We start from the raw sequence: 22,279 nt of genomic DNA on the forward strand, positions 1-22,279 counted from the left end.
CCTCATCCTGAGGACTCAGATCGTCAGCGCCGCCCAGGTACGGGAGAGGAACGAGCACGTGGTAGGTTTACCCAGCAGGAACGACCGCCTCTGTCTTCTGAAACGGGACTTCAGCTTTTCAAACCCTCTCTAACTCTTCAGCAGCTCGGCCGTGGTGTCAAAGTTCAGCTCACACGTTTAAAACGAACTAGTTCACACTGATGTGCTGCTTTGAGCTTCTTTCACAGCAGAAGTATAGAAGAATAGTCACATGAGCAAAGAACTGAACCTTCCACATCTGACAGTCCTGACCTCACTTCCTCTGTGACTAAGTAGAATCTCTCACAACCAATAAGAATCCAGTTCTCAGACAACACTTAGGTCTGAACATGTTTCAGTTCCACGTCATGTGATCAGCTGCAGACCTCGGGCCTGTGGGCTTGTGGGAAATGATGTTTGCTGGAGAGGCTCTTCTCTCAGAGATAACGGGGGATTGATCACCGATCAGGCTCAGTCAGTGAGGGAGGGGTCTCTGCTGTGTGTTTCAGCAGGACGGTAACGATGCTCCTCACGTGGACAGCAGAGCGCCGCTCGACCAGGAGGAGGCGCTAACGGCGTGTCACGGACTGTGTGAGTCCAAGAAGTAAGTGTCAGCGTTTAAAGAGACGGTACGCCTGTTCACCTTGTAGTAACAGAGCAGGGGGGGCGTTTACTGAACTCTGGACCGGGGGGGGCGTGTGTTGTGCTTTCGCTTCCTGTCCTCACTCCTCTTCTTCAGCTTCAGACCACATGGAACCCTGCTGCTGGCAGCTTTAGCGTAGAAACACTGACAGGGACTCACTTCCTGAAGCAAAGCAGCTACAATAAGAGTGAAGCCGACCCCCCCACAGACAGGACACGATCACAGGAGTGCAGACCAGACCAGACCGACCCCCCCACAGACAGGACACGATCACAGGAGTGCAGACCAGACCGACCCCCCCACAGACAGGACACATTGGATATATTGATCCTGGTAGAGACACTGATGCTGCTGATGGACCACAGACCTCCTTTACTGACACTAACTAACTTACAGTCTGTCTGTCTGTCTGTGCTCTCTGCAGTCTTCCTCACAGTCTGCCTGTCTGTCTGTGCTCTCTGCAGTCTTCCTCACTGCCTGTCTGTCTGTCTGTGCTCTCTGCAGTCTTCCTCACTCTGCTTCCTGCTGTGTTTCCTCTGCCGCCGCCTCCAGCTCGCAGCACGACTGGTGTCACCTGAACGAGGACGGGGAGCTGGGCCTGGCCTACCAGGGCCTCAAACAAGTGGCCAGGTGTCTGTCTGTCTGTCTGCCTGTCTGCCTGTCTGTCTGTCTGTCTGCCTGTCTGCCTGTCTGCCTGTCTGTCTGTCTGTCTGTCTGTCTGTCTGTCTGTCTGTCTGAGGTCTCTTCCTACACCTGCTACAGAAGAGCTACAGAAGAGAAGCTTCCTCTGGTTGTGAGCGATCAGTGGCCTCACGGCTCAGCCTACACAGTCCTCCACTAGTCCTCTACTAGTCCTCTACTAGTCCTCTACTGTCCTCTACTAGTCCTCTACTAGTCCTCTACTGTCCTCTACTAGTCCTCTACTGTCCTCTACTAGTCCTCTACTAGTCCTCTACTAGTCCTCTACTGTCCTCTACTAGTCCTCTACTGTCCTCTACTAGTCCTCTACTAGTCCTCTACTGTCCTCTACTAGTCCTCTACTGTCCTCTACTAGTCCTCTACTAGTCCTCTACTGTCCTCTACTAGTCCTCCACTAGTCCTCTACTAGTCCTCTACTGTCCTCTACTAGTCCTCTACTGTCCTCTACTAGTCCTCCACTAGTCCTCCACTAGTCCTCTACTAGTCCTCTACTAGTCCTCTACTGTCCTCTACTAGTCCTCTACTAGTCCTCTACTGTCCTCTACTAGTCCTCTACTAGTCCTCTACTAGTCCTCTACTGTCCTCTACTAGTCCTCTACTAGTCCTCCACTAGTCCTCCACTAGTCCTCTACTGTCCTCTACTGTCCTCTACTAGTCCTCTACTAGTCCTCTACTAGTCCTCTACTGTCCTCTACTAGTCCTCTACTAGTCCTCCACTAGTCCTCTACTGTCCTCTACTGTCCTCTACTAGTCCTCTACTAGTCCTCCACTAGTCCTCTACTGTCCTCTACTAGTCCTCTACTAGTCCTCTACTAGTCCTCTACTGTCCTCTACTAGTCCTCTACTGCCCTCTACTAGTCCTCTACTGTCCTCTACTAGTCCTCTACTAGTCCTCTACTAGTCCTCCACTAGTCCTCTACTAGTCCTCTACTGTCCTCTACTAGTCCTCCACTAGTCCTCTACTAGTCCTCTACTGTCCTCTACTAGTCCTCTACTAGTCCTCTACTAGTCCTACACTAGTCCTCTACTAGTCCTCTACTGTCCTCTACTGTCCTCTACTAGTCCTCTACTGTCCTCTACTGTCCTCTACTGGTCCTCTACTGGTCCTCTACTGTCCTCTACTAGTCCTCTACTGGTCCTCTACTGGTCCTCTACTGTCCTCTACTAGTCCTCCACTAGTCCTCCACTAGTCCTCTACTAGTCCTCTACTGTCCTCTACTAGTCCTCTACTGTCCTCTACTAGTCCTCCACTAGTCCTCCACTAGTCCTCTACTAGTCCTCTACTGTCCTCTACTGTCCTCTACTGGTCCTCTACTGGTCCTCTACTGTCCTCTACTAGTCCTCTACTGGTCCTCTACTGGTCCTCTACTGTCCTCTACTAGTCCTCCACTAGTCCTCCACTAGTCCTCTACTAGTCCTCTACTGTCCTCTACTAGTCCTCTACTGTCCTCTACTAGTCCTCTACTAGTCCTCTACTGTCCTCTACTAGTCCTCTACTAGTCCTCCACTAGTCCTCCACTAGTCCTCTACTGTCCTCTACTGTCCTCTACTAGTCCTCTACTAGTCCTCTACTAGTCCTCTACTGTCCTCTACTAGTCCTCTACTAGACCTCTACTAGTCCTCCACTAGTCCTCTACTGTCCTCTACTGTCCTCTACTAGTCCTCTACTAGTCCTCCACTAGTCCTCTACTGTCCTCTACTAGTCCTCTACTAGTCCTCTACTAGTCCTCTACTGTCCTCTACTAGTCCTCTACTGTCCTCTACTGTCCTCTACTAGTCCTCTACTGTCCTCTACTAGTCCTCTACTAGTCCTCTACTAGTCCTCTACTGTCCTCTACTAGTCCTCTACTAGTCCTCTACTGTCCTCTACTAGTCCTCCACTAGTCCTCTACTAGTCCTCTACTGTCCTCTACTAGTCCTCTACTAGTCCTCTACTAGTCCTACACTAGTCCTCTACTAGTCCTCTACTGTCCTCTACTAGTCCTCTACTGTCCTCTACTGTCCTCTACTGGTCCTCTACTGGTCCTCTACTGTCCTCTACTAGTCCTCTACTGGTCCTCTACTGGTCCTCTACTGTCCTCTACTAGTCCTCCACTAGTCCTCCACTAGTCCTCTACTAGTCCTCTACTGTCCTCTACTGTCCTCTACTGTCCTCTACTAGTCCTCTACTAGTCCTCTACTGTCCTCTACTAGTCCTCCACTAGTCCTCTACTAGTCCTCTACTGTCCTCTACTAGTCCTCTACTAGTCCTCTACTAGTCCTACACTAGTCCTCTACTAGTCCTCTACTGTCCTCTACTAGTCCTCTACTGTCCTCTACTGTCCTCTACTGGTCCTCTACTGGTCCTCTACTGTCCTCTACTAGTCCTCTACTGGTCCTCTACTGGTCCTCTACTGTCCTCTACTAGTCCTCCACTAGTCCTCCACTAGTCCTCTACTAGTCCTCTACTGTCCTCTACTGTCCTCTACTGTCCTCTACTGTCCTCTACTGGTCCTCTACTAGTCCTCTACTGTCCTCTACTAGTCCTCTACTGTCCTCTACTGTCCTCTACTGGTCCTCTACTAGTCCTCTACTAGTCCTCTACTAGTCCTACACTAGTCCTCTACTAGTCCTCTACTGTCCTCTACTGTCCTCTACTAGTCCTCTACTGTCCTCTACTGGTCCTCTACTGGTCCTCTACTGTCCTCTACTGGTCCTCTACTGTCCTCTACTAGTCCTCTACTGGTCCTCTACTGGTCCTCTACTGTCCTCTACTAGTCCTCCACTAGTCCTCTACTAGTCCTCTACTGTCCTCTACTGTCCTCTACTGGTCCTCTACTAGTCCTCTACTGTCCTCTACTAGTCCTCTACTGTCCTCTACTGTCCTCTACTGGTCCTCTACTAGTCCTCTACTGTCCTCTACTAGTCCTCCACTAGTCCTCTACTAGTCCTCTACTAGTCCTCTACTGTCCTCTACTGTCCTCTACTAGTCCTCCACTAGTCCTCTACTAGTCCTCTACTAGTCCTCTACTGTCCTCTACTGTCCTCTACTAGTCCTCCACTAGTCCTCTACTAGTCCTACACAGTCCTCTACTAGTCTTCCACTAGTCCTCTACTGTCCTCCACTAGTCCTCCACTAGTCCTCTACTGTCCTCTACTAGTCCTCCACTAGTCCTACACTAGTCCTACACAGTCCTCCACTAGTCCTCTACTGTCCTCTACTAGTCCTCCACTAGTCCTCCACTAGTCCTCCACTAGTCCTCTACTGTCCTCTACTAGTCCTCCACTAGTCCTCCACTAGTCCTCCACTAGTCCTACACAGTCCTCCACTAGTCCTCTACTAGTCCTACACAGTCCTCTACTAGTCCTCCACTAGTCCTCTACTGTCCTCCACTAGTCCTCCACTAGTCCTCTACTGTCCTCTACTAGTCCTCTACTAGTCCTCTACTGTCCTCCACTAGTCCTCTACTAGTCCTCTACTGTCCTCTACTGTCCTCTACTAGTCCTCTACTGGTCCTCTACTGTCCTCTACTAGTCCTCTACTAGTCCTCTACTAGTCCTCTACTGTCCTCTACTAGTCCTCCACTAGTCCTCTACTAGTCCTCTACTGTCCTCTACTGTCCTCTACTAGTCCTCCACTAGTCCTCCACTAGTCCTCTACTAGTCCTCCACTAGTCCTCTACTAGTCCTCTACTAGTCCTCTACTGTCATCTACTGTCCTCTACTAGTCCTCCACTAGTCCTCTACTAGTCCTCTACTAGTCCTCTACTAGTCCTCTACTGTCCTCTACTGTCCTCTACTAGTCCTCCACTAGTCCTCTACTAGTCCTACACAGTCCTCTACTAGTCTTCCACTAGTCCTCTACTGTCCTCCACTAGTCCTCCACTAGTCCTCTACTGTCCTCTACTAGTCCTCCACTAGTCCTACACTAGTCCTACACAGTCCTCCACTAGTCCTCTACTGTCCTCTACTAGTCCTCCACTAGTCCTCCACTAGTCCTCCACTAGTCCTCTACTTTCCTCTACTAGTCCTCCACTAGTCCTCCACTAGTCCTACACAGTCCTCCACTAGTCCTACACAGTCCTCCACTAGTCCTCTACTAGTCCTACACAGTCCTCTACTAGTCCTCCACTAGTCCTCTACTGTCCTCCACTAGTCCTCCACTAGTCTTCTACTGTCCTCTACTAGTCCTCTACTAGTCCTCTACTGTCCTCCACTAGTCCTCTACTAGTCCTCCACTAGTCCTCTACTGTCCTCTACTAGTCCTCTACTAGTCCTACACAGTCCTCTACTAGTCCTCCACTAGTCCTCTACTAGTCCTCTACTAGTCCTCTACTAGTCCTCTACTGTCCTCCACTAGTCCTCCACTAGTCCTCTACTAGTCCTACACTAGTCCTCCACTGGTCCTCTACTAGTCCTCTACTGTCCTCTACTAGTCCTCCACTAGTCCTCCATTAGTCCTCCACTAGTCCTCTACTAGTCCTACACTAGTCCTCCACTAGTCCTCTACTGTCCTCCACTAGTCCTCTACTAGTCCTCTACTGTCCTCCACTAGTCCTCTACTGTCCTCTACTAGTCCTCCACTAGTCCTCTACTAGTCCTCTACTGTCCTCCACTAGTCCTCTACTGTCCTCTACTAGTCCTCCACTAGTCCTCCACTAGTCCTCTACTAGTCCTCTACTAGTCTTCCACTAGTCCTCCACTAGTCCTACACTAGTCCTCTACTAGTCCTACACAGTCCTCCACTAGTCCTCTACTAGTCCTCCACAGTCCTCCACTAGTCCTCCACTAGTCCTCTACTAGTCCTCTACTGTCCTCTACTAGTCCTTTACTAGTCCTCCACTAGTCCTCCACTAGTCCTCCACTAGTCCTCTACTAGTCCTACACTAGTCCTACACTAGTCCTCTACTAGTCCTCCACTAGTCCTCTACTAGTCCTCTACTGTCCTCCACTAGTCCTCTACTGTCCTCTACTAGTCCTCCACTAGTCCTCCACTAGTCCTCTACTAGTCCTACACAGTCCTCCACTAGTCCTCCACTAGTCCTCTACTAGTCCTCTACTGTCCTCTACTAGTCCTCCACTAGTCCTCCACTAGTCCTCTACTAGTCCTCTACTGTCCTCTACTGTCCTCTACTAGTCCTCCACTAGTCCTCTACTAGTCCTCTACTGTCCTCTACTAGTCCTCCACTAGTCCTCCACTAGTCCTCTACTAGTCCTCTACTGTCCTCCACTAGTCCTCTACTGTCCTCTACTAGTCCTCCACTAGTCCTCCACTAGTCCTCTACTAGTCCTCTACTAGTCCTACACTAGTCCTCTACTAGTCCTCCACTAGTCCTCTACTAGTCCTCTACTGTCCTCCACTAGTCCTCTACTGTCCTCTACTAGTCCTCCACTAGTCCTCCACTAGTCCTCCACTAGTCCTCTACTAGTCCTACACTAGTCCTCTACTAGTCCTCCACTAGTCCTCTACTAGTCCTCTACTGTCCTCCACTAGTCCTCTACTGTCCTCTACTAGTCCTCCACTAGTCCTCCACTAGTCCTCCACTAGTCCTCCACTAGTCCTCTACTAGTCCTACACAGTCCTCTTCCTGTCTGACCCCCCTGCAGCGGGCAACAGCTCCAACATGGAGTCTGACTTATTTTTGGTTGGTTTGTTTCTCCGACCAGCCGCCCAGTGACTGGTTGGACTATCGGGGGGGGGCTCTGAGCTTCGTCGGGTCTCCTGTCTCGCCTCAGCGGGGGGGCGTTTGTGGGTGTGGGACCAGAGCGGGACCGTCCGGGCGCGGTCCACAGGTGTCCTGATGCGTGTCCTCTGTCCTCAGGCTGCTGGAGGCTCAGCTGCAGACTCAGGCCCGGCGGCACGGAGACGAGCTGGAGGCTCTTCACACTCAGATCGAGCTGCTGAGAGACGACATCGAGAAGAAGCAGGAGATCCTGAACTACACGGCGTCTCTGCCGCCTGAGGCCCGGCTGGAGTACAGCGTCCAGCAGGAGATCACGCGGCTCACCAACGACAACCTGGTAACACACACACACACACACACACACACACACACACACACAGCGTTCTTCAGTGCGGAGGTGGTCAGCTCGGACGTGGTTGGACGTGGTTGGTGTTTCTGGTTGGTAGGACCTGAAGGAACTGGTGGAGAAGCTGGAGAAGAACGAGAGGAAGCTGAAGAAGCAGCTGAGGATCTACATGAAGAAGGTCCAGGAGTTAGAAGGTAACAGCTACACACACCTGTCGAGCGTCATCTGCCCCAAAGACACGCGCGCACTCAGCAGACTGTGTGTGTGTGCAGTGTCCCAGGTGGACGCCCCCCCCAGCAGGGGCAGACCTGAGCTGAGCCGCCAGGTGACCGTCCAGAGGAAGGAGAAGGACTTTGAGGGGATGCTGGAGTTCAACAAGGAGGACGAAGGTCTGCTGCTCAAAGCCCTGATCACTGGTGAGGACACTGTCTGTCTCTCTGACTGTCTGTCTGCCTGCCTGTCTCTCTCTCTGACTGTCTGTCTGTCTGTCTGCCTGTCTGCCTGCCTGCCTGTCTCTCTGACTGTCTGTCTGTCTGCCTGCCTGCCTGTCTCTCTGACTGTCTGTCTGTCTGTCTGCCTGCCTGCCTGTCTCTCTCTCTGACTGTCTGTCTGTCTGTCTGCCTGTCTCTCTGACTGTCTGTCTGTCTGCCTGTCTGTCTGCAGACATCAGGCCCAGCAGCGTGTCTGCCACCGTCCCCTGTCTTCCCGCCTACATCCTCTTCATGTGCATCCGCCACGCCGACTACATCAACGACGACCAGAAGGTGGAGTCGCTGCTCACCGCCACCATCAACTGCATCAAGAAGGTCCTCAAGGTGAGCCCCCCCCCCCCCCCCCCCGCTGATGGTGACCTGTGGTTGTCTTACTAACGATCTGTGTCCGACCGGTCCGCAGAAGAACAGCGAGGACTTTGAGATGGCGTCTTTCTGGCTGGCCAACACCAGCCGCCTGCTGCACTGTCTGAAGCAGTACAGTGGAGACGAGGTGACACAACACGCTTCAGCTGCCCCCCCCCATGTGTGTGTGCGTGTGTGTGTCACAGCCTGACACCTGTCCTGTCCTCCTGTCTTCCTGTCCTCCTGTCTTCCTGTCCTCCTGTCTTCCTGTCCTCCTGTCTTCCTGTCCAGGTGTTCGTGACGCAGAACACGAGCAAACAGAACGAACACTGTCTGAAGAACTTCGACCTGGCCGAGTACCGACAGGTGCTGAGCGACCTCTCCATCCAGATCTACCAGCAGCTGGTCCGGGTGGCCGAGGCCACCATCCAGCCCATGATCGGTGAGGGGGGGGGGCGCCGTGGTGTCATCACAGCCACCTGAACATCATGTCTCAGCAACACAGAGACACAAACACAGTAACACACACACACACACACAGTAACACACACAGTAACACACACACACACACACACACAGTAACACACACAGTAACACACACACACACAGTAACACACACACACACAGTAACACACACAGTAACACACACACACAGTAACACACACACACACACACACACACACACACACAGTAACACACACACACACACACAGTAACACACACAGTAACACACACACACAGTAACACACACACACACACACACACACACACAGTAACACACACACACACAGTAACACACACACACACACAGTAACACACACAGTAACACACACACACACACACACACAGTAACACACACACACACACACACACACACACAGTAACACACACACACACACAGTAACACACACACACACACACACAGTAACACACACACACACACAGTAACACACACACACACACACACACACACACACACACACACACACACACACACACACAGTAACACACACACACACACACACACACACAGTAACACACACACACAGTAACACACACACACACACACACACACACACACAGTAACACACACACACACACACACACACACACACACACACACACACACACACACAGTAACACACACACACACACACACACACACACACACACACAGTAACACACACACACACACACACAGTAACACACACACACACACACACACACACACACACACAGTAACACAGTAACACACACAGTAACACAGTAACACACACACACACACAGTAACACAGTAACACACACAGTAACACAGTAACACACACACACACACACACACAGTAACACACACAGTAACACAGTAACACACACACACACACACACAGTAACACACACACACACACAGTAACACACACACACACACACACACAGTAACACACACACACACACAGTAACACACACACACACACACAGTAACACACACACACACACACACACAGTAACACACACACATCATGTCAGACTTTAAATAAGGTGTAAATCACTGATTTTGGCGATGTGGGCCGGTTCGGCCCTTCGTGGAGGGCATTGTGGGTAATGTAGTTCTCCAGGTCCTTGTGAAGCTGCTCAGCAGACGTCTACAGTCAGTCGGGACTTTTCTCAGATGTTTCTACAGAAGCGACTGCAGCTCTGAGGATCAAATGACTCATTTCATCATCCGGTGATCCACCGCCTCCGTCATCCTGTCGCCGCGGAAACCACGAGCTGCTGTCGTCCTGCGTATGACTGTTTTTCAGAGGCGCTTTGGTGGCGACCGTCAGCTCAGTCAGACACACGGACATGAAGTGTATTTTATGTTCAAATCGTCGTGACGGCGCAGCTAACTGCCTCTGTTGTCATAGCAACACAGTAACCCGTAACTTTGAAAGGTAACCGGCCGATAACCGAGCAGAGCGGTTTAACAGCCTCGGGTATTTCCCCACCAAAGCTCTGAGGGCCCAGTGGTGCCGGGAAGGTGTTCAGTCGGCAGCAGAGAAACCCGAGAGAAAGGAGCCGTGGGTCCTCCGCTCAGCGGGTACCAAGCCTACAGCACCCAGAATGCACTGCGGCTCATGTGGTTCCTTATGTTGAGACCAGAATTGAACCGTTGAAATCAGGGTTCATTATTTTTATTGTTTTATTTTAGGGCTTTATTTGGTGGTAAGACAGGCAGGAAGCACTGAGGCACAGCAGAGCGCTCAGCATGGACTCAGCCTGTCTGTCTGTCTGTCTGTCTCCCGACCCTCCGCCCCCAGTGTCGGCCATGTTGGAGAGCGAGAGCATCCCCAGCCTGGCGGGGGTCAAGCCGATGGGCTACAGGAACCGCTCGTCCAGCATGGACACGGACGGCGGCGGCCCGAGCGGCTACACGCTGGAGGCGCTGATCCGCCAGCTGGGGCAGTTCCACGGCGTGATGAGGGAGCACGGCCTGGACCCCGACATCATCGCTCAGGTGGTGAGACAGCTCTTCAGCTGCATCAACGCCATCACGCTCAACAACCTGCTGCTGCGCAAGGACGTCTGCTCCTGGAGCACCGGCATGCAGCTCAGGTCTGTCTGCCTGCCTGTCTGTCTGTCTGTCTGTCTGTCTGTCTGTCTGTCTGTCTGTCTCTTTCTCTGGCTGTCTGTCTCTCAGTCACTAGCTGTCTGTCTCCCTGCCTGCCTGTGTGTCTCTCAGCCCCTACCTGTCTGCCCCCCCAGGTATAACACCAGTCAGATGGAGGAGTGGCTGCGGGGGAACAGCCTGTCTGTCAGTAAAGCAGCAGCCTGCCTCCACCCGGTCATCCAGGCCGCTCAGCTGCTGCAGGTGAAGAAGAAGACGAGTCAGGACGCCGAGGCCATCTGCTCGCTGTGCACCGCCCTCAGCGCGCAGCAGGTCAGCTGATACCGCGGCACGTCGGCCAATCGCTCGGCCCCGCTGCGTTATTGATGAGGTATTGATCGGTGCCGTTGTTGTGCTGCAGATCGTGAAGATCCTGAACCTGTACACCCCCCTGAACGAGTTTGAGGAGAGAGTCACCGTGTCCTTCATCAGGAACATCCAGGTCAGTCACATGATCAACAATCACCTGAACATCCAGGTCAGTCACATGATCAACAATCACCTGAACATCCAGGTCAGTCACATGATCAACAATCACCTGAACATCCAGGTCAGTCACATGATCAACAATCACCTGAACATCCAGGTCAGTCACATGATCAACAATCATCATCTTCGTCACATGATCAACAATCATCATCTTCATCACATGTGTCAAACTCACGGTCCGTGAGATCATTTCATGTGACTATTAAGAACGGCCCGTCGGTAAACAGCACTCCCACCTCTAATACTACAAATCCCACAATGCACTGAACAGCTGCCGCGCTAGTCAGGACCCGTGCAGCAGCCCCTCCTCCCGCAGGTATAATGACACACCGATCAGCGGATCAATGCATCGATCAGCGCTGTTATAGCGACACTTGTGGCTCGTTTCCACTAGAACCTACTCAGCTCTACTCGGAGTAGGTTCTAGTGGAAACGAGCCATTAAGCCCCCCCAAAATAAATGGCTAAACATAAAGTGGACTTTGAAAACTTTGAAAAAGCAGGTGGGGACAGAGTTTTAGCTGTTTGTCTGTCGGAGGTGAACCTGTGTGTCTTGTTTGTGGAGCTGAAGTGGCCATAAATAAAGAATCTAAATATAAGACGACACTATGAGACAAAACATGAGGATAGTACAGAAAATAAAAAAATATTTAAAAGTCTATTTATTTTATTGAAGAAAAGTTGTTGAAGTTTGGCTGTTTACATTCATATTTCTGAATAAAATACATACACATATATACACACACACACACACACATATATATGTATGTATGTATATGTATGTATGTATATATATGTGTGTGTATAAATATATATATATATATTATTATATTATATACTATAATAAAAGAGTCACTATTAGACTCTTCACTAAATGTTGAGCCCGTTTGGCCCTCGACTTAGACCCTGTTTTAAATTTTGGCCCTTTCTTTGATTGAGTTTGACCCCCCTGATCTTCATCATCTTCATCATCCTGCTGCCTCCATGACAACAGAACCACTCAAATCCTGTCCCTGTCTGTCTCTCTGTAGAACCGTCTCCTGGACAGGAACGACCCCCCCCAGCTCCTGCTGGACACCAAGCAGACGTTCCCGGTCCTCTTCCCGTACACGCCGTCCCCCCTCAGCCTGGAGACGCTGCACATCCCCGCCTCCCTCGGCCTCCACTTCCTGGTCAGAGTCTGAGCTCCGCCCTGCTTCCAGACGGGGGCGGAGCCACGTCCTCCTGTCCTGAACCAGAGAAGGTCAGGTCCATCCTGCAGTCACCACCTCCTCCTGCTTCTCTTCCTCCTCCTGCTCCTCCTCCTTTTCCTTTTCCTCCTCCTGCTCCTCCTCCTCCTCCTGCTTCTCTTCTTCCTCTTTCTCCTGCTCCTCCTCCTCCTTTTCCTTTTCCTCCTCCTGCTCCTCCACCTGCTCCTCTTTCTCCTGCTCCTCCTCCTTTTCCTCCTCCTGCTTCTCCTCCTCCTGCTCCTCCTCCTTTTCCTTTTCCTCCTCCTGCTCCTCTTCCTCCTCCTCTTTCTCCTGCTCCTCCTCCTTTTCCTCCTCCTGCTCCTCCTCCTTTTCCTTTTCCTCCTCCTGCTCCTCTTCCTCCTCCTCTTTCTCCTGCTCCTCCTCCTCCTCCTGCTTCTCTTCCTCCTCCTGCTCCTCCTCCTTTTCCCTTTCCTCCTCCTGCTCCTCCTCCTCCTCCTCTTTCTCCTGCTCCTCCTCCTTTTCCTCCTCCTGCTTCTCCTCCTCCTCCAGGAAGGGAACAGGAAGTGTCCTGCAGGATGAAGAAGCTCAGGGAGATGTTCAGAAAGCTCAGGGACGACGACAGACACTCAGCAGTGGACGTCTCACGGTGTTTACTGACCACAACGCTCTGCAGCAGGAGGAGGATGAGGAAGATGATGGCGTCCGCAGAGGAGGAGACAGGAGAGGAAGAACCCAGTGAGGAGGAGGATCATGGGGGGTGGGGGGGTACTCTGCCAATCATGTACAGTTTGAAAGAGGAATCAATAGTAATCAATAGTCTGTCTTTGAGCTGAACCCTGATCCTCCTCACTGTAACAAACATCTCCTCTGTTTCCATGGTAACCTGGAGAATAAAACCCTTTCCTGAAGCCGTTGTTCTTATTGACGTGTTTAACTGCTGATCAGTTCGACCTCCGGCCTTCACATCTGCACACATCTGTCTTCAGACGGAGAGAGAAAACTCTGCACTTTGACCTTTGGAGCGTCTGGAGGAAACTGATCCAGGTGTGTTCGGACGATCAAGGTGCAGGTCAGCAGGTCGGTGCTTCACCCGGACCGAAGGTCACCTCGTCTCAGAGGGTCGGCCGCTGTGGTTCAGGTCGTCCATATTGCACCGACAGCCGGCGTTGGCGTTGGTGTTGGCGTTAGCCGTTTAGCTAACAGTCTGCGACAGATCATGAGCTGATGACATCAGCAGCAACAGCCAGAGAACGAAGGGTTAATCTGGATTATCACCTCCATGATGATGATGATCAAGATGGTTTTTGCCTCTTTTCCATTAAACTGCTGGTTTTATTGTTTGTGTGATTCTGCTCAGTGAACATGCTGCTGTCTCACCTGCCCACCGCTGTGCATTCTGGGTATTTACTTTGCAGTCAGAGCAGCTGGATGTGTCGTCATGTCTAATCACAGAGGCTCTTCTCTGTACCACTCTTAGTATCAATTCACTGTCGTAGTAGTACTTCAGTAAAGTATTCAGTACTGATATTCAGATGTGCCCCAGCTTTGATTGATTATTGATTAAAAACAGGAAGTAGAAAGGTCTACGGCTGTGACTGCTTCCTGTTCCTAACAGTTTGACTCAGCTGTTGTAGCTGAACTGAATCTCATCGATAAACGAAAGCGGTCGCAGCAGTTCGAAGGAGGAGAGTTGACCGATCGTGGTGCCGCTCTGTGGCGCTGTGACCCCGGTTGGGGGGGGGTTCCCACGGCAGCTCTTGGTGTCTGTTGTTCCAGCTGTCTGTGGTTTACCTGTCGCTCAGGTGGCTCACTGACAGTCAGTTGGCAGTTTAAGATGATTGAAAACTCACCTGTTTCCTCATGTTGTGGGCGGCTGGCTTTATTCTGCAGTTTTCATAGTTCTGATCGTGTGTTTGCGTTCTCGTTCATTTGTTTTGTTGTTTCCTGAACTTTTAATCTCACATCTCTGTTTCCTCGGTGTCTGCAGTGTTCATCACTTGGTCACTTTGGTTTCCAAAGACACTATAAATCAGGTTTACTAACTTCCTACGTACTCACTCACTAGAGCCCCAACCGGTGCACTAGTCTAACTATAACTATCGGTGTGAGCCACAGACAGGCCAGCGTGTCGTCAGTTGAACTATTTCAGCAAGAAAAATATGAAACATTGCCGGATTTATTTCAGGTCACTAAAGGTGTTCCACTAGGTTCCATTGTTGGTCCTCTTCTCTTCGTTATATCCATCAATCTGTTTTTATTCACCAACAACTTTGACCTGTGACGTCCTGACAGAGCTGACCTCGTGTGTGTGTTCATGTTCATGTGTGTGTGTTCGTGTGTTCATGTGTGTGTGTGTGTGTGTTCATGTGTGTTTGTGTTCATGTGTTCATGTGTGTGTGTTCATGTGTGTGTGTTCATGTGTTCATGTGTTTGTGTTCATGTGTTCATGTGTGTGTGTTCATGTGTGTGTGTGTGTGTGTGTGTTTGTGTGTTCATGTGTTCATGTGTGTGTGTTCATGTGTGTGTGTTCAAGTGTTCATGTGTGTGTGTGTGTGTGTGTGTCTGTGTGTGTGTGTGTGTTCATGTGTTCATGTGTGTGTGTTCATGTGTGTGTGTTCAAGTGTTCATGTGTGTGTGTGTGTGTGTCTGTGTGTGTGTGTGTGTTCATGTGTGTGTGTGTGTGTGTGTCTGTGTGTGTGTGTGTGTGTTCATGTGTGTGTGTGTGTGTCTCAGCTGAGCCTGAAGCTGCTCGCTTGTTTTCGGAGGATGAAGACGTTGTGAGGAAGAGGATGTGGTGACGAGTGTTTTCTGAACAAATCAAACCTGTTTGCACAACGAGCAGCAACACCTTTCTGCAGAAACACGTCAGTGAGACGACAGGTTGTTAGACACGCTGCCTGTCTGTCTGTCTGCCTGTCTGTGTCTCAGTACTACAGTGTACTGTGGAGCGGTGTTGCAGCAGGATGTGTGTGTGTGTGTGTGTGTGTGTGATCTTTACATGCAGACATCAGAGTAAATGTACTCTAATTACTTGTACTGCAGTTTCCCCCTCTGGTCCTTCCTGTTTCACCTCCATCAGACGGACACGCCGACCTTTCACTGCGTGTTACTGGCTGCTTTAGTCACTGTGAGCAACTCCTAGAACATGCTGTCACCTGAGCAGGTGGACAGTACACATGATCACACAGGATCACCACTTGATCACACATGATAACACATGACCACCACCTGATCACACATGACTACCACTCAATCACACAGGATCACCACCCGATCATACAGGATCACCACTCGATCACACAGGATCACCACTCGATCACACAGGATCACCACCCGATCATACAGGATCACCACTCGATCGCACAGGATCACCACTCGATCGCACAGGATCACCACTCGATCACACAGGACCACACACTAAAGTGCATGGAGGCAGCTGGTTCGTCAGCTGAGCTGCTGGTCAGTAAAGTTTCCTTCTGTGTGTTCAGGAGCTTAAAGACAGACAGACACTTCCTGTTTTCTACGTCAGGTCTTCTTCTGTGTTAATAACAGGCGGTCAGAGGAAGCAGCGTCAGGCGGAACTCGAGCCGGAGGATCATCCGTGTTGTGTTTGAACACGTATGTGCAGCGTGTTGAACCGCAGAGAGAACAGGTGCTTCATCTGATTCCCATCAGCGGCAGAGAGAGGCAGCGAACGCCAAACCACAGCTGAGGCTCCGCCGTGCTGCGCCCAGATACTAACCTCAGCCTGTGGTTTGGTGGGGGCGTCACCCCCCCCAGAGACGCTGCAGCACATCGAGCTCAGTGGCTACTGACACACAGACCGGACCAGGACCAGGACCAGGACCAGGACCAGGACCAGGACCATGCCCTGGACCCGGATCTGGACCCGGACCCAGAGCCACGGCCTCCTCCTCTTCATCAGCTCTCAGCGAGGAAGAAAACAACCAATCAGCTCCTTCCGTGAGTTCCTCCATGTTGAGAACACAGCGTGGGAACCACAGACAGCTCCATACCCCCCCCCCCCCCCCCCCCCCCCCCAGCCCCTCAGACCCCCCCCCCCCAGCCGCAGGCCTCCACCCTCCTCTGCCTTCCTGAGCTTTTGTAACCAGCTGATGCTGCTTCTTCTCTGACTGACTGATTCTCTGTCACATGGCGTCCACGTTACCGCTGACACACACCGATCCAAACCAGACACCACCTGGTCCCCTGTTGGACCAGGACCACCACCTGGTCCCCTGTTGGACCAGGACCACCACCTGGTCCCCTGTTGTTGGAGAACTGAGGGACTGAAACAGAAGCAGAGTGAATATCTGCTCTGTGCTGCCAGTCGGCTAAACAGACACACTCATGTTTTTCTGACTCAAAGAACATCCTGCCCTGCCCCCCCCCCCCCCCCCCCCCCCCCGCCAACCCAACACCACGCCCCCTTCCTCCCCCTTCCTCCCCCTTCCTCCCCCTTCCTCCCCCTTCCTCCCTCTTCCCCCCTCCCTGCTGGCTGACAGCAGCTACAGTCTGCGAGGACGACTGAGTTCATCTCTGCAGCAGAGAGGAGACACAGCAAGGACTCGGTGGGGGGGACACTCGGGAGAGGACACTTGTGGAGAGGACACCGTGGAGAGGACACTCGTGGAGAGGACACTCGGGAGAGGACACTCGTGGAGAGGACACTCGGGGGGGGACATGCCGTCCTGCTGGTGGCTCGCGGTGCTGCTGCTGCCGGCTGTAACTGAGGCTCAGAGTGGAGACGGAGACGCTGAAATGGGTGAGAAACACTGAGGTTCAGACTCATGTAGAAATATCACAGACAAACGAACCCTCCACAGCTGATGAACTAAAACATCAGCAAACATGGTGATCAGGACTCCTGAACCTCACAGCTCATCTTCATTCAGCACGACGACCTGTGTGGCTCCAGACAGAGTCCAGATATGAGCAGGAAGAACTCCCCTTTAACGGGAGGAAACAAGTCTCAAACAGTCTCAAACAGACTAGAATGCTTCTGTTCAGGCTTTTCCCCCGTTAAAGGGGAATCCTGCCGTTAAAGGGGAGTTCTCCCGTTAAAGGGGAGTCCTCCCGTTAACGGGGAATCCTGCCGTTAAAGGGGAGTCCTCCCGTTAAAGGGGAGTCCTCCCGTTAAAGGGGAGTTCTTCCTCCACTGTGTCCTAATCTAATCTCTGAGCTGCTCTGTGGGGATTCTTGAATCCTTCCTGTTGAATTCCTGAATCTTTGGTCTCTGAATGAAAGAGTTTGTTCTGAGCTGCTCTTTATGGAAACAGTCTGAGAGAACAGTTCTGAACTGGAGCTGGAGAGATGAAGACTGACTGACTGATTGATTGATTGATTGATTGATTGATAGATATTTCTTTCCTGCTGAGAGTCTGGCTGTTACAGGACTAAAACTGTGACTCAGTGAGTCCCGTTTTAATCGAACTCTGTCAGCAGTGATCGAAACGGTTCTGACCTGGTTTCCCCCCAGAGCCCAGAATCTGCTGCACCTCCCACATCACGACGGACAGGCGGGACCACAACAGTCTGACCTGTGAACTGGTCGGAGGCACGATCGACAACGAGGACGATGAAGATGATGAGGACGATGGCATAGAGAAAATGAGAATGTGGTAAAACAGCTGTTCTTCATTGCTAATGCCACACGAGTCACATGATCCAGACAGGACTCGGCCAATCACGGCTCTGCTCCCGCCCACAGCTACACGGCTGACTGGGACTCCAAGACGGTGAAGTGTTTGGAGGATTTCGGGGACACAATCAGCTCCAGAGATCTTGATCCTGTGGTTAATTACAACGTAACCATCTTCCTAAAGAGAGGCGGCAAGATTTCAACAACAGTGGACCTGACGAAGATCGGTAACGCCTTTCTGGTCCACGTTCATGCTCAACATGTTTCCTGACTCAGAGATCCCAGAGTCCTCTCTGTCCATCCTGGAGTCAGTACAGTAGGCAGTAGATCACAGTAGGTCCACTAAAAGATCTTGTTTGATCCACTGACAGGCTCAGAGTGTTATTCTAAGTGTGTGACAGCATCATGGAAAGGATCCCTACAGAGAGAGACCTGGAAGATCCTTTTGGTTTAACCACAAACAGCACACACACCAGACTACATTCACTAAAACAGGGATTTTAGAGCTGCTGCCTCCATCAGTCAGTCTGTTTGAGTTATTGTGTGTTACACTGATATTGTGTTGAATCCAAACTGACCCTTAAAACAGCAAAGTCACACAATAACACAAAGAAACAAACCTGTCGAGGCAGCAGCTCCTGTGTCCTGTTCTCTAAAATCCCTGTTTTAGTGAATGTAGTCTGGTGTGTGTGCTGTTTGTGGTTAAACCAAAAGGATCTTCCAGGTCTCTCTCTGTAGGGATCCTTTCCATGATGCTGTCACACACTTAGAATAACACTCTGAGCCTGTCAGTGGATCAAACAAGCTCTTTTAGTGGACCTACTGTGATCAGGTGCAGTTGTCCCAAAGGATCTCGTTGCAGCCATTGCAGCCCGTTTGGTGGCTGCTGGCTGAGGTGATCTACTGGACCAGTTCCAACACTTTTACTACCTACCAATCATTTTGAGCCAATAAATTGTAGATTACTTGCTATGAGCCCAGTGTTCCCCAGCCTTAACCCTACTGTTGTGTACCGTTGTCCCTGCAGTTAAACCAAGACCTCCTCAGGTGTGCAACGTTACTTTCAACCAGAAGTCTAACCAGGCTCTCATTCATATTCGGACTCCGTATCACAAAGAATACCTGAAAGTAGAGAATCAGCTCTTCCAGCTGCTCGTCTGGACGGCAGGCAGGGAAATGGTAACATCATCTGATTTGTGTCCTTGTTTGTGTTTGTGTTTGTGTTTGTGTTTGTGTTTGTGTTTGTGTTTGCTCACAGTTGTTCCTGTTGACCACAGGTTCAGAACATCTCCGCGTCAGAAACTATGAATATCGACATGCAGCACCTCCAGAAAAACACTGAGTATCACGTCAAAGTGCGAGCGATACCACAGATGTATTTACAGGGTTCGTGGAGCGAGTGGAGTGGACAGTTCAGTTTCTCTGTTCCCACTGGTGAGAGTCAGCATCAGCACGCTTCCTTGTTAAACTCAGAAGAGAACAGTGAGCCTATCTAACTCTGTCTTCTCTCGTTCTCCAGAGGACAAAGTTCAGAAGATGACATATAAACTGATTGGGTGTCTGGTCCTGTTGCTGGCGGTGCCTTCCACTGCTGTTTTCTTCTGGAAAATCAAGTACGTCGTCTCTGGTTGCTTCACAAAGTTGTGTCTTTAGACGTGTTTCATTCATTCATGCTTCTTTCCTTTGCAGAATATTCACGTACATGTGGCCGAGCATCCCACACCCCAAACACACACTGGTGCACATCTGCAAGCCAAATAAAGTAAGTTGTTTTATTTTCAGACCAAGAAAAACAGTATCAACTGTCTGAAAGGCTCACTAAGGCTCAGGTGACGGCGCCCTCAGGTGGCCAAAGGAAAGAAGCACCAGTGTCTGCTGGGAGAAAAGGAGGAAGTGGAGTGTTGAAGCAGAGACGCTCTACTTGAGAGTGACTTCCTGTAGCTGTGTCAGGTGGTGTGTCCTCACCCCCCTGACTCTGACATGGACTTTAGAGACACCTGAGGAGGACCTGAGGTCTGAGGGAGACCTGCCTCCGGCTCTCAGACACTCACCTGGTCTGTGGAGCGTCTCCGGCGGGAGGCTGCTGAGGTGCAGCGACAGCCACCGATGATAAACAGAAGCTTTGAGCGTCTGAAGAGCAGCCGGAGACAAAGTGACGTCCTCAGAGACTCTGTCACTCTGCACCTGCTGCACCTGAGCTAGTTAGCATGGAAGCTAACAGGCTAACAGCTGTTTGTGGACAGCTGACTACGACCTGCACTGAGTTCCAGTCTGACTGATACTAAACACAGTCAGCTGGTGTTCAGGTAGATTATTGATAGATTATTGATGCTCCCACAGCCCCGCCTGCTTCCCTCCATCCACACCACCGTCACCTCCAGGAGGCCACGCCCACTCAGAGACAGGAAGTGGAACCACTTCAGACCTCTGACAGCCTGTAGTGACACCTCTGTAGCTATAGAGGATCTCTGGGGAAACTTATTTGGCTAATCAGTGACTCTATCAACATTATTGTGAACCATAAGAACCACTTAATGGACCACAGGACCGCTTCCATAGGACACATAGAACCTCCTAAATGATCCCCAGTACCTCCTCAATGACCTCTAGAACCCCGCCCCCCCCCCCCAAACCTCACAAAGAACCACTAATATTTACAACAAGTAGTTTGTATCTGAAGCCTGACGATAAAGATTCCTCATGTCGTTGTTTGTGCCTAAACCAAGCAAACTTAATCAGGACGTCTTTGCTGCATCTGTAGCTTCTGATTGCTCCCTGATGACCGGAGGGGATTTTTCTTTTGCAGGGTCTCCTGTTGAACTTCAAACCCGAGGTGTTCAGCGCCCTGAAGGTCTGCCCAGCAGAGAAACCGGAGGAGCAGCGAAGCGCCGCTGCCGGGCCACAGTCGGACCCTGTCTGCTCCACCCAGAGCTCCGGCGGCTCCACGAGCACCACCAGCGTCAGCACTGAGGAGCTGGAGCTGTCCGCCCTGCTCAGCAGGAGCTCCTCCGACGGAGAGGACGGCCTCCAGAGCACCAGTCCGTCCCCCATCCACGTCCTCCGGCTCGGGGAGGGACCTCACGCGCCTCAGGCTGAGCTCGGCGCTGGAGGACGTGAGGTGGAGGCGTGTGGAGTGAATCAGCCGGAGGAGGCGTACGTCACCATGTCCAGCTTCTATCAGATCAAGTAGATCAGAGCAGTGGTTCCCACCCTGGGGGTCACGACCCCTCAAGTGTAGCAGTGTAGCCCAGTGTAGCAGCACCCACAGCCTGTGGAACAGAAGTGGGCGCCACTTCGAAGACTTGAGTTTACAGTGTTTTACTCCATAATATTCAGGGACAACGGTCAAATATAAATACATTTTTATCTTTGTATCATATAAATGTAACCTGGAGCCTTTTACTGAATGTGGTCTATTGACCCTCGGGTATTGAAATGTAGCTTTTTAATGTATTTGTTGTTGCCTTTGATGCCATATGATTATATATATGATTATATGATTATATCACAAATATATTCATATCTCAAACATCTTATACTGACACACCTCCTCATACAGTCACCTGGTGTCATCCAGCGTTGGTTGTTGGAGGAACCTTAGAAGATCAAACCAGTGTTTCTGCATGTTTTACTACAAATCCCAGAATCCCGTTTCCAGAGCATGCTACCTTCCAGGAAGCTCATTGGTTAAAGGGTCAGTCCATCTTTTACCTGGGCGTTACCTCTAGCAAACCACCCGTCAAAAACCACCTCAACTACTTAAAGGAACATCTATGAAACTCTAGAATCTCCTCAGAACCACCAAAAGGACCAGAAGAACCACCGAAGGACTACTGGAACCTCCTTGGTGACTACTAGAACCACTGAAACGATCCCAACAACCTCCTAATTAGAACCACTGTAAGGACACTTGGAACCTCCTCAAAGACCAAAAACTCTAGAATCTCCTGAGTACCATGAGAACCCGCTAAGGGACACATACAGCCTCCCTCCTAAATGACAACTAACCCTCTAGCTGAACACAAGTGACCACTGGAACCACATTAAGAACCTGTAAACCACCTTACGGACACCTCACCATTTAAACTAAAGCTAACTAGATCCAGGCTAAATG

The 22,279-nt window shown here is 50.9% G+C and overlaps 2 protein-coding genes across 2 annotated transcripts in view; both read left to right on the plus strand.

Annotated features, from left to right (window-relative positions):
* The window catches only part of myo5b (myosin VB), a 62,563-nt gene extending 49,912 nt beyond the window's left edge, over positions 1–12,651 (plus strand). The window contains exons 28-39 of the mRNA XM_070851140.1: positions 1–61; positions 528–622; positions 7,162–7,360; positions 7,470–7,563; positions 7,642–7,785; positions 8,033–8,184; positions 8,264–8,353; positions 8,497–8,647; positions 10,500–10,794; positions 10,945–11,119; positions 11,208–11,288; positions 12,366–12,651. The exon at positions 1–61 is cut by the window's left edge and continues 164 nt beyond it. Coding sequence (XP_070707241.1) covers positions 1–61; positions 528–622; positions 7,162–7,360; positions 7,470–7,563; positions 7,642–7,785; positions 8,033–8,184; positions 8,264–8,353; positions 8,497–8,647; positions 10,500–10,794; positions 10,945–11,119; positions 11,208–11,288; positions 12,366–12,518 — 1,690 coding nt within the window. The 3' untranslated portion in view covers positions 12,519–12,651. The remainder of the gene's footprint in view (positions 62–527; positions 623–7,161; positions 7,361–7,469; positions 7,564–7,641; positions 7,786–8,032; positions 8,185–8,263; positions 8,354–8,496; positions 8,648–10,499; positions 10,795–10,944; positions 11,120–11,207; positions 11,289–12,365) is intronic.
* A 4,439-nt stretch (positions 12,652–17,090) lies between these two features.
* il7r (interleukin 7 receptor) lies at positions 17,091–21,668 on the plus strand. Its single transcript, XM_070851135.1, has 8 exons — positions 17,091–17,289; positions 18,004–18,145; positions 18,235–18,392; positions 19,193–19,344; positions 19,443–19,599; positions 19,685–19,778; positions 19,855–19,927; positions 20,972–21,668. The coding sequence occupies exons 1-8, from the start codon at positions 17,208–17,210 to the stop codon at positions 21,353–21,355; spliced, it is 1,242 nt and encodes a 413-aa protein (XP_070707236.1). The 5' UTR covers positions 17,091–17,207; the 3' UTR covers positions 21,356–21,668.
* The last annotated feature ends 611 nt before the right edge of the window (positions 21,669–22,279 follow it).

The sequence above is a fragment of the Pempheris klunzingeri genome, chromosome 19 (assembly GCF_042242105.1).
Source record: "Pempheris klunzingeri isolate RE-2024b chromosome 19, fPemKlu1.hap1, whole genome shotgun sequence".
Classification (NCBI taxonomy): Eukaryota; Metazoa; Chordata; class Actinopteri; order Acropomatiformes; family Pempheridae; genus Pempheris; species Pempheris klunzingeri.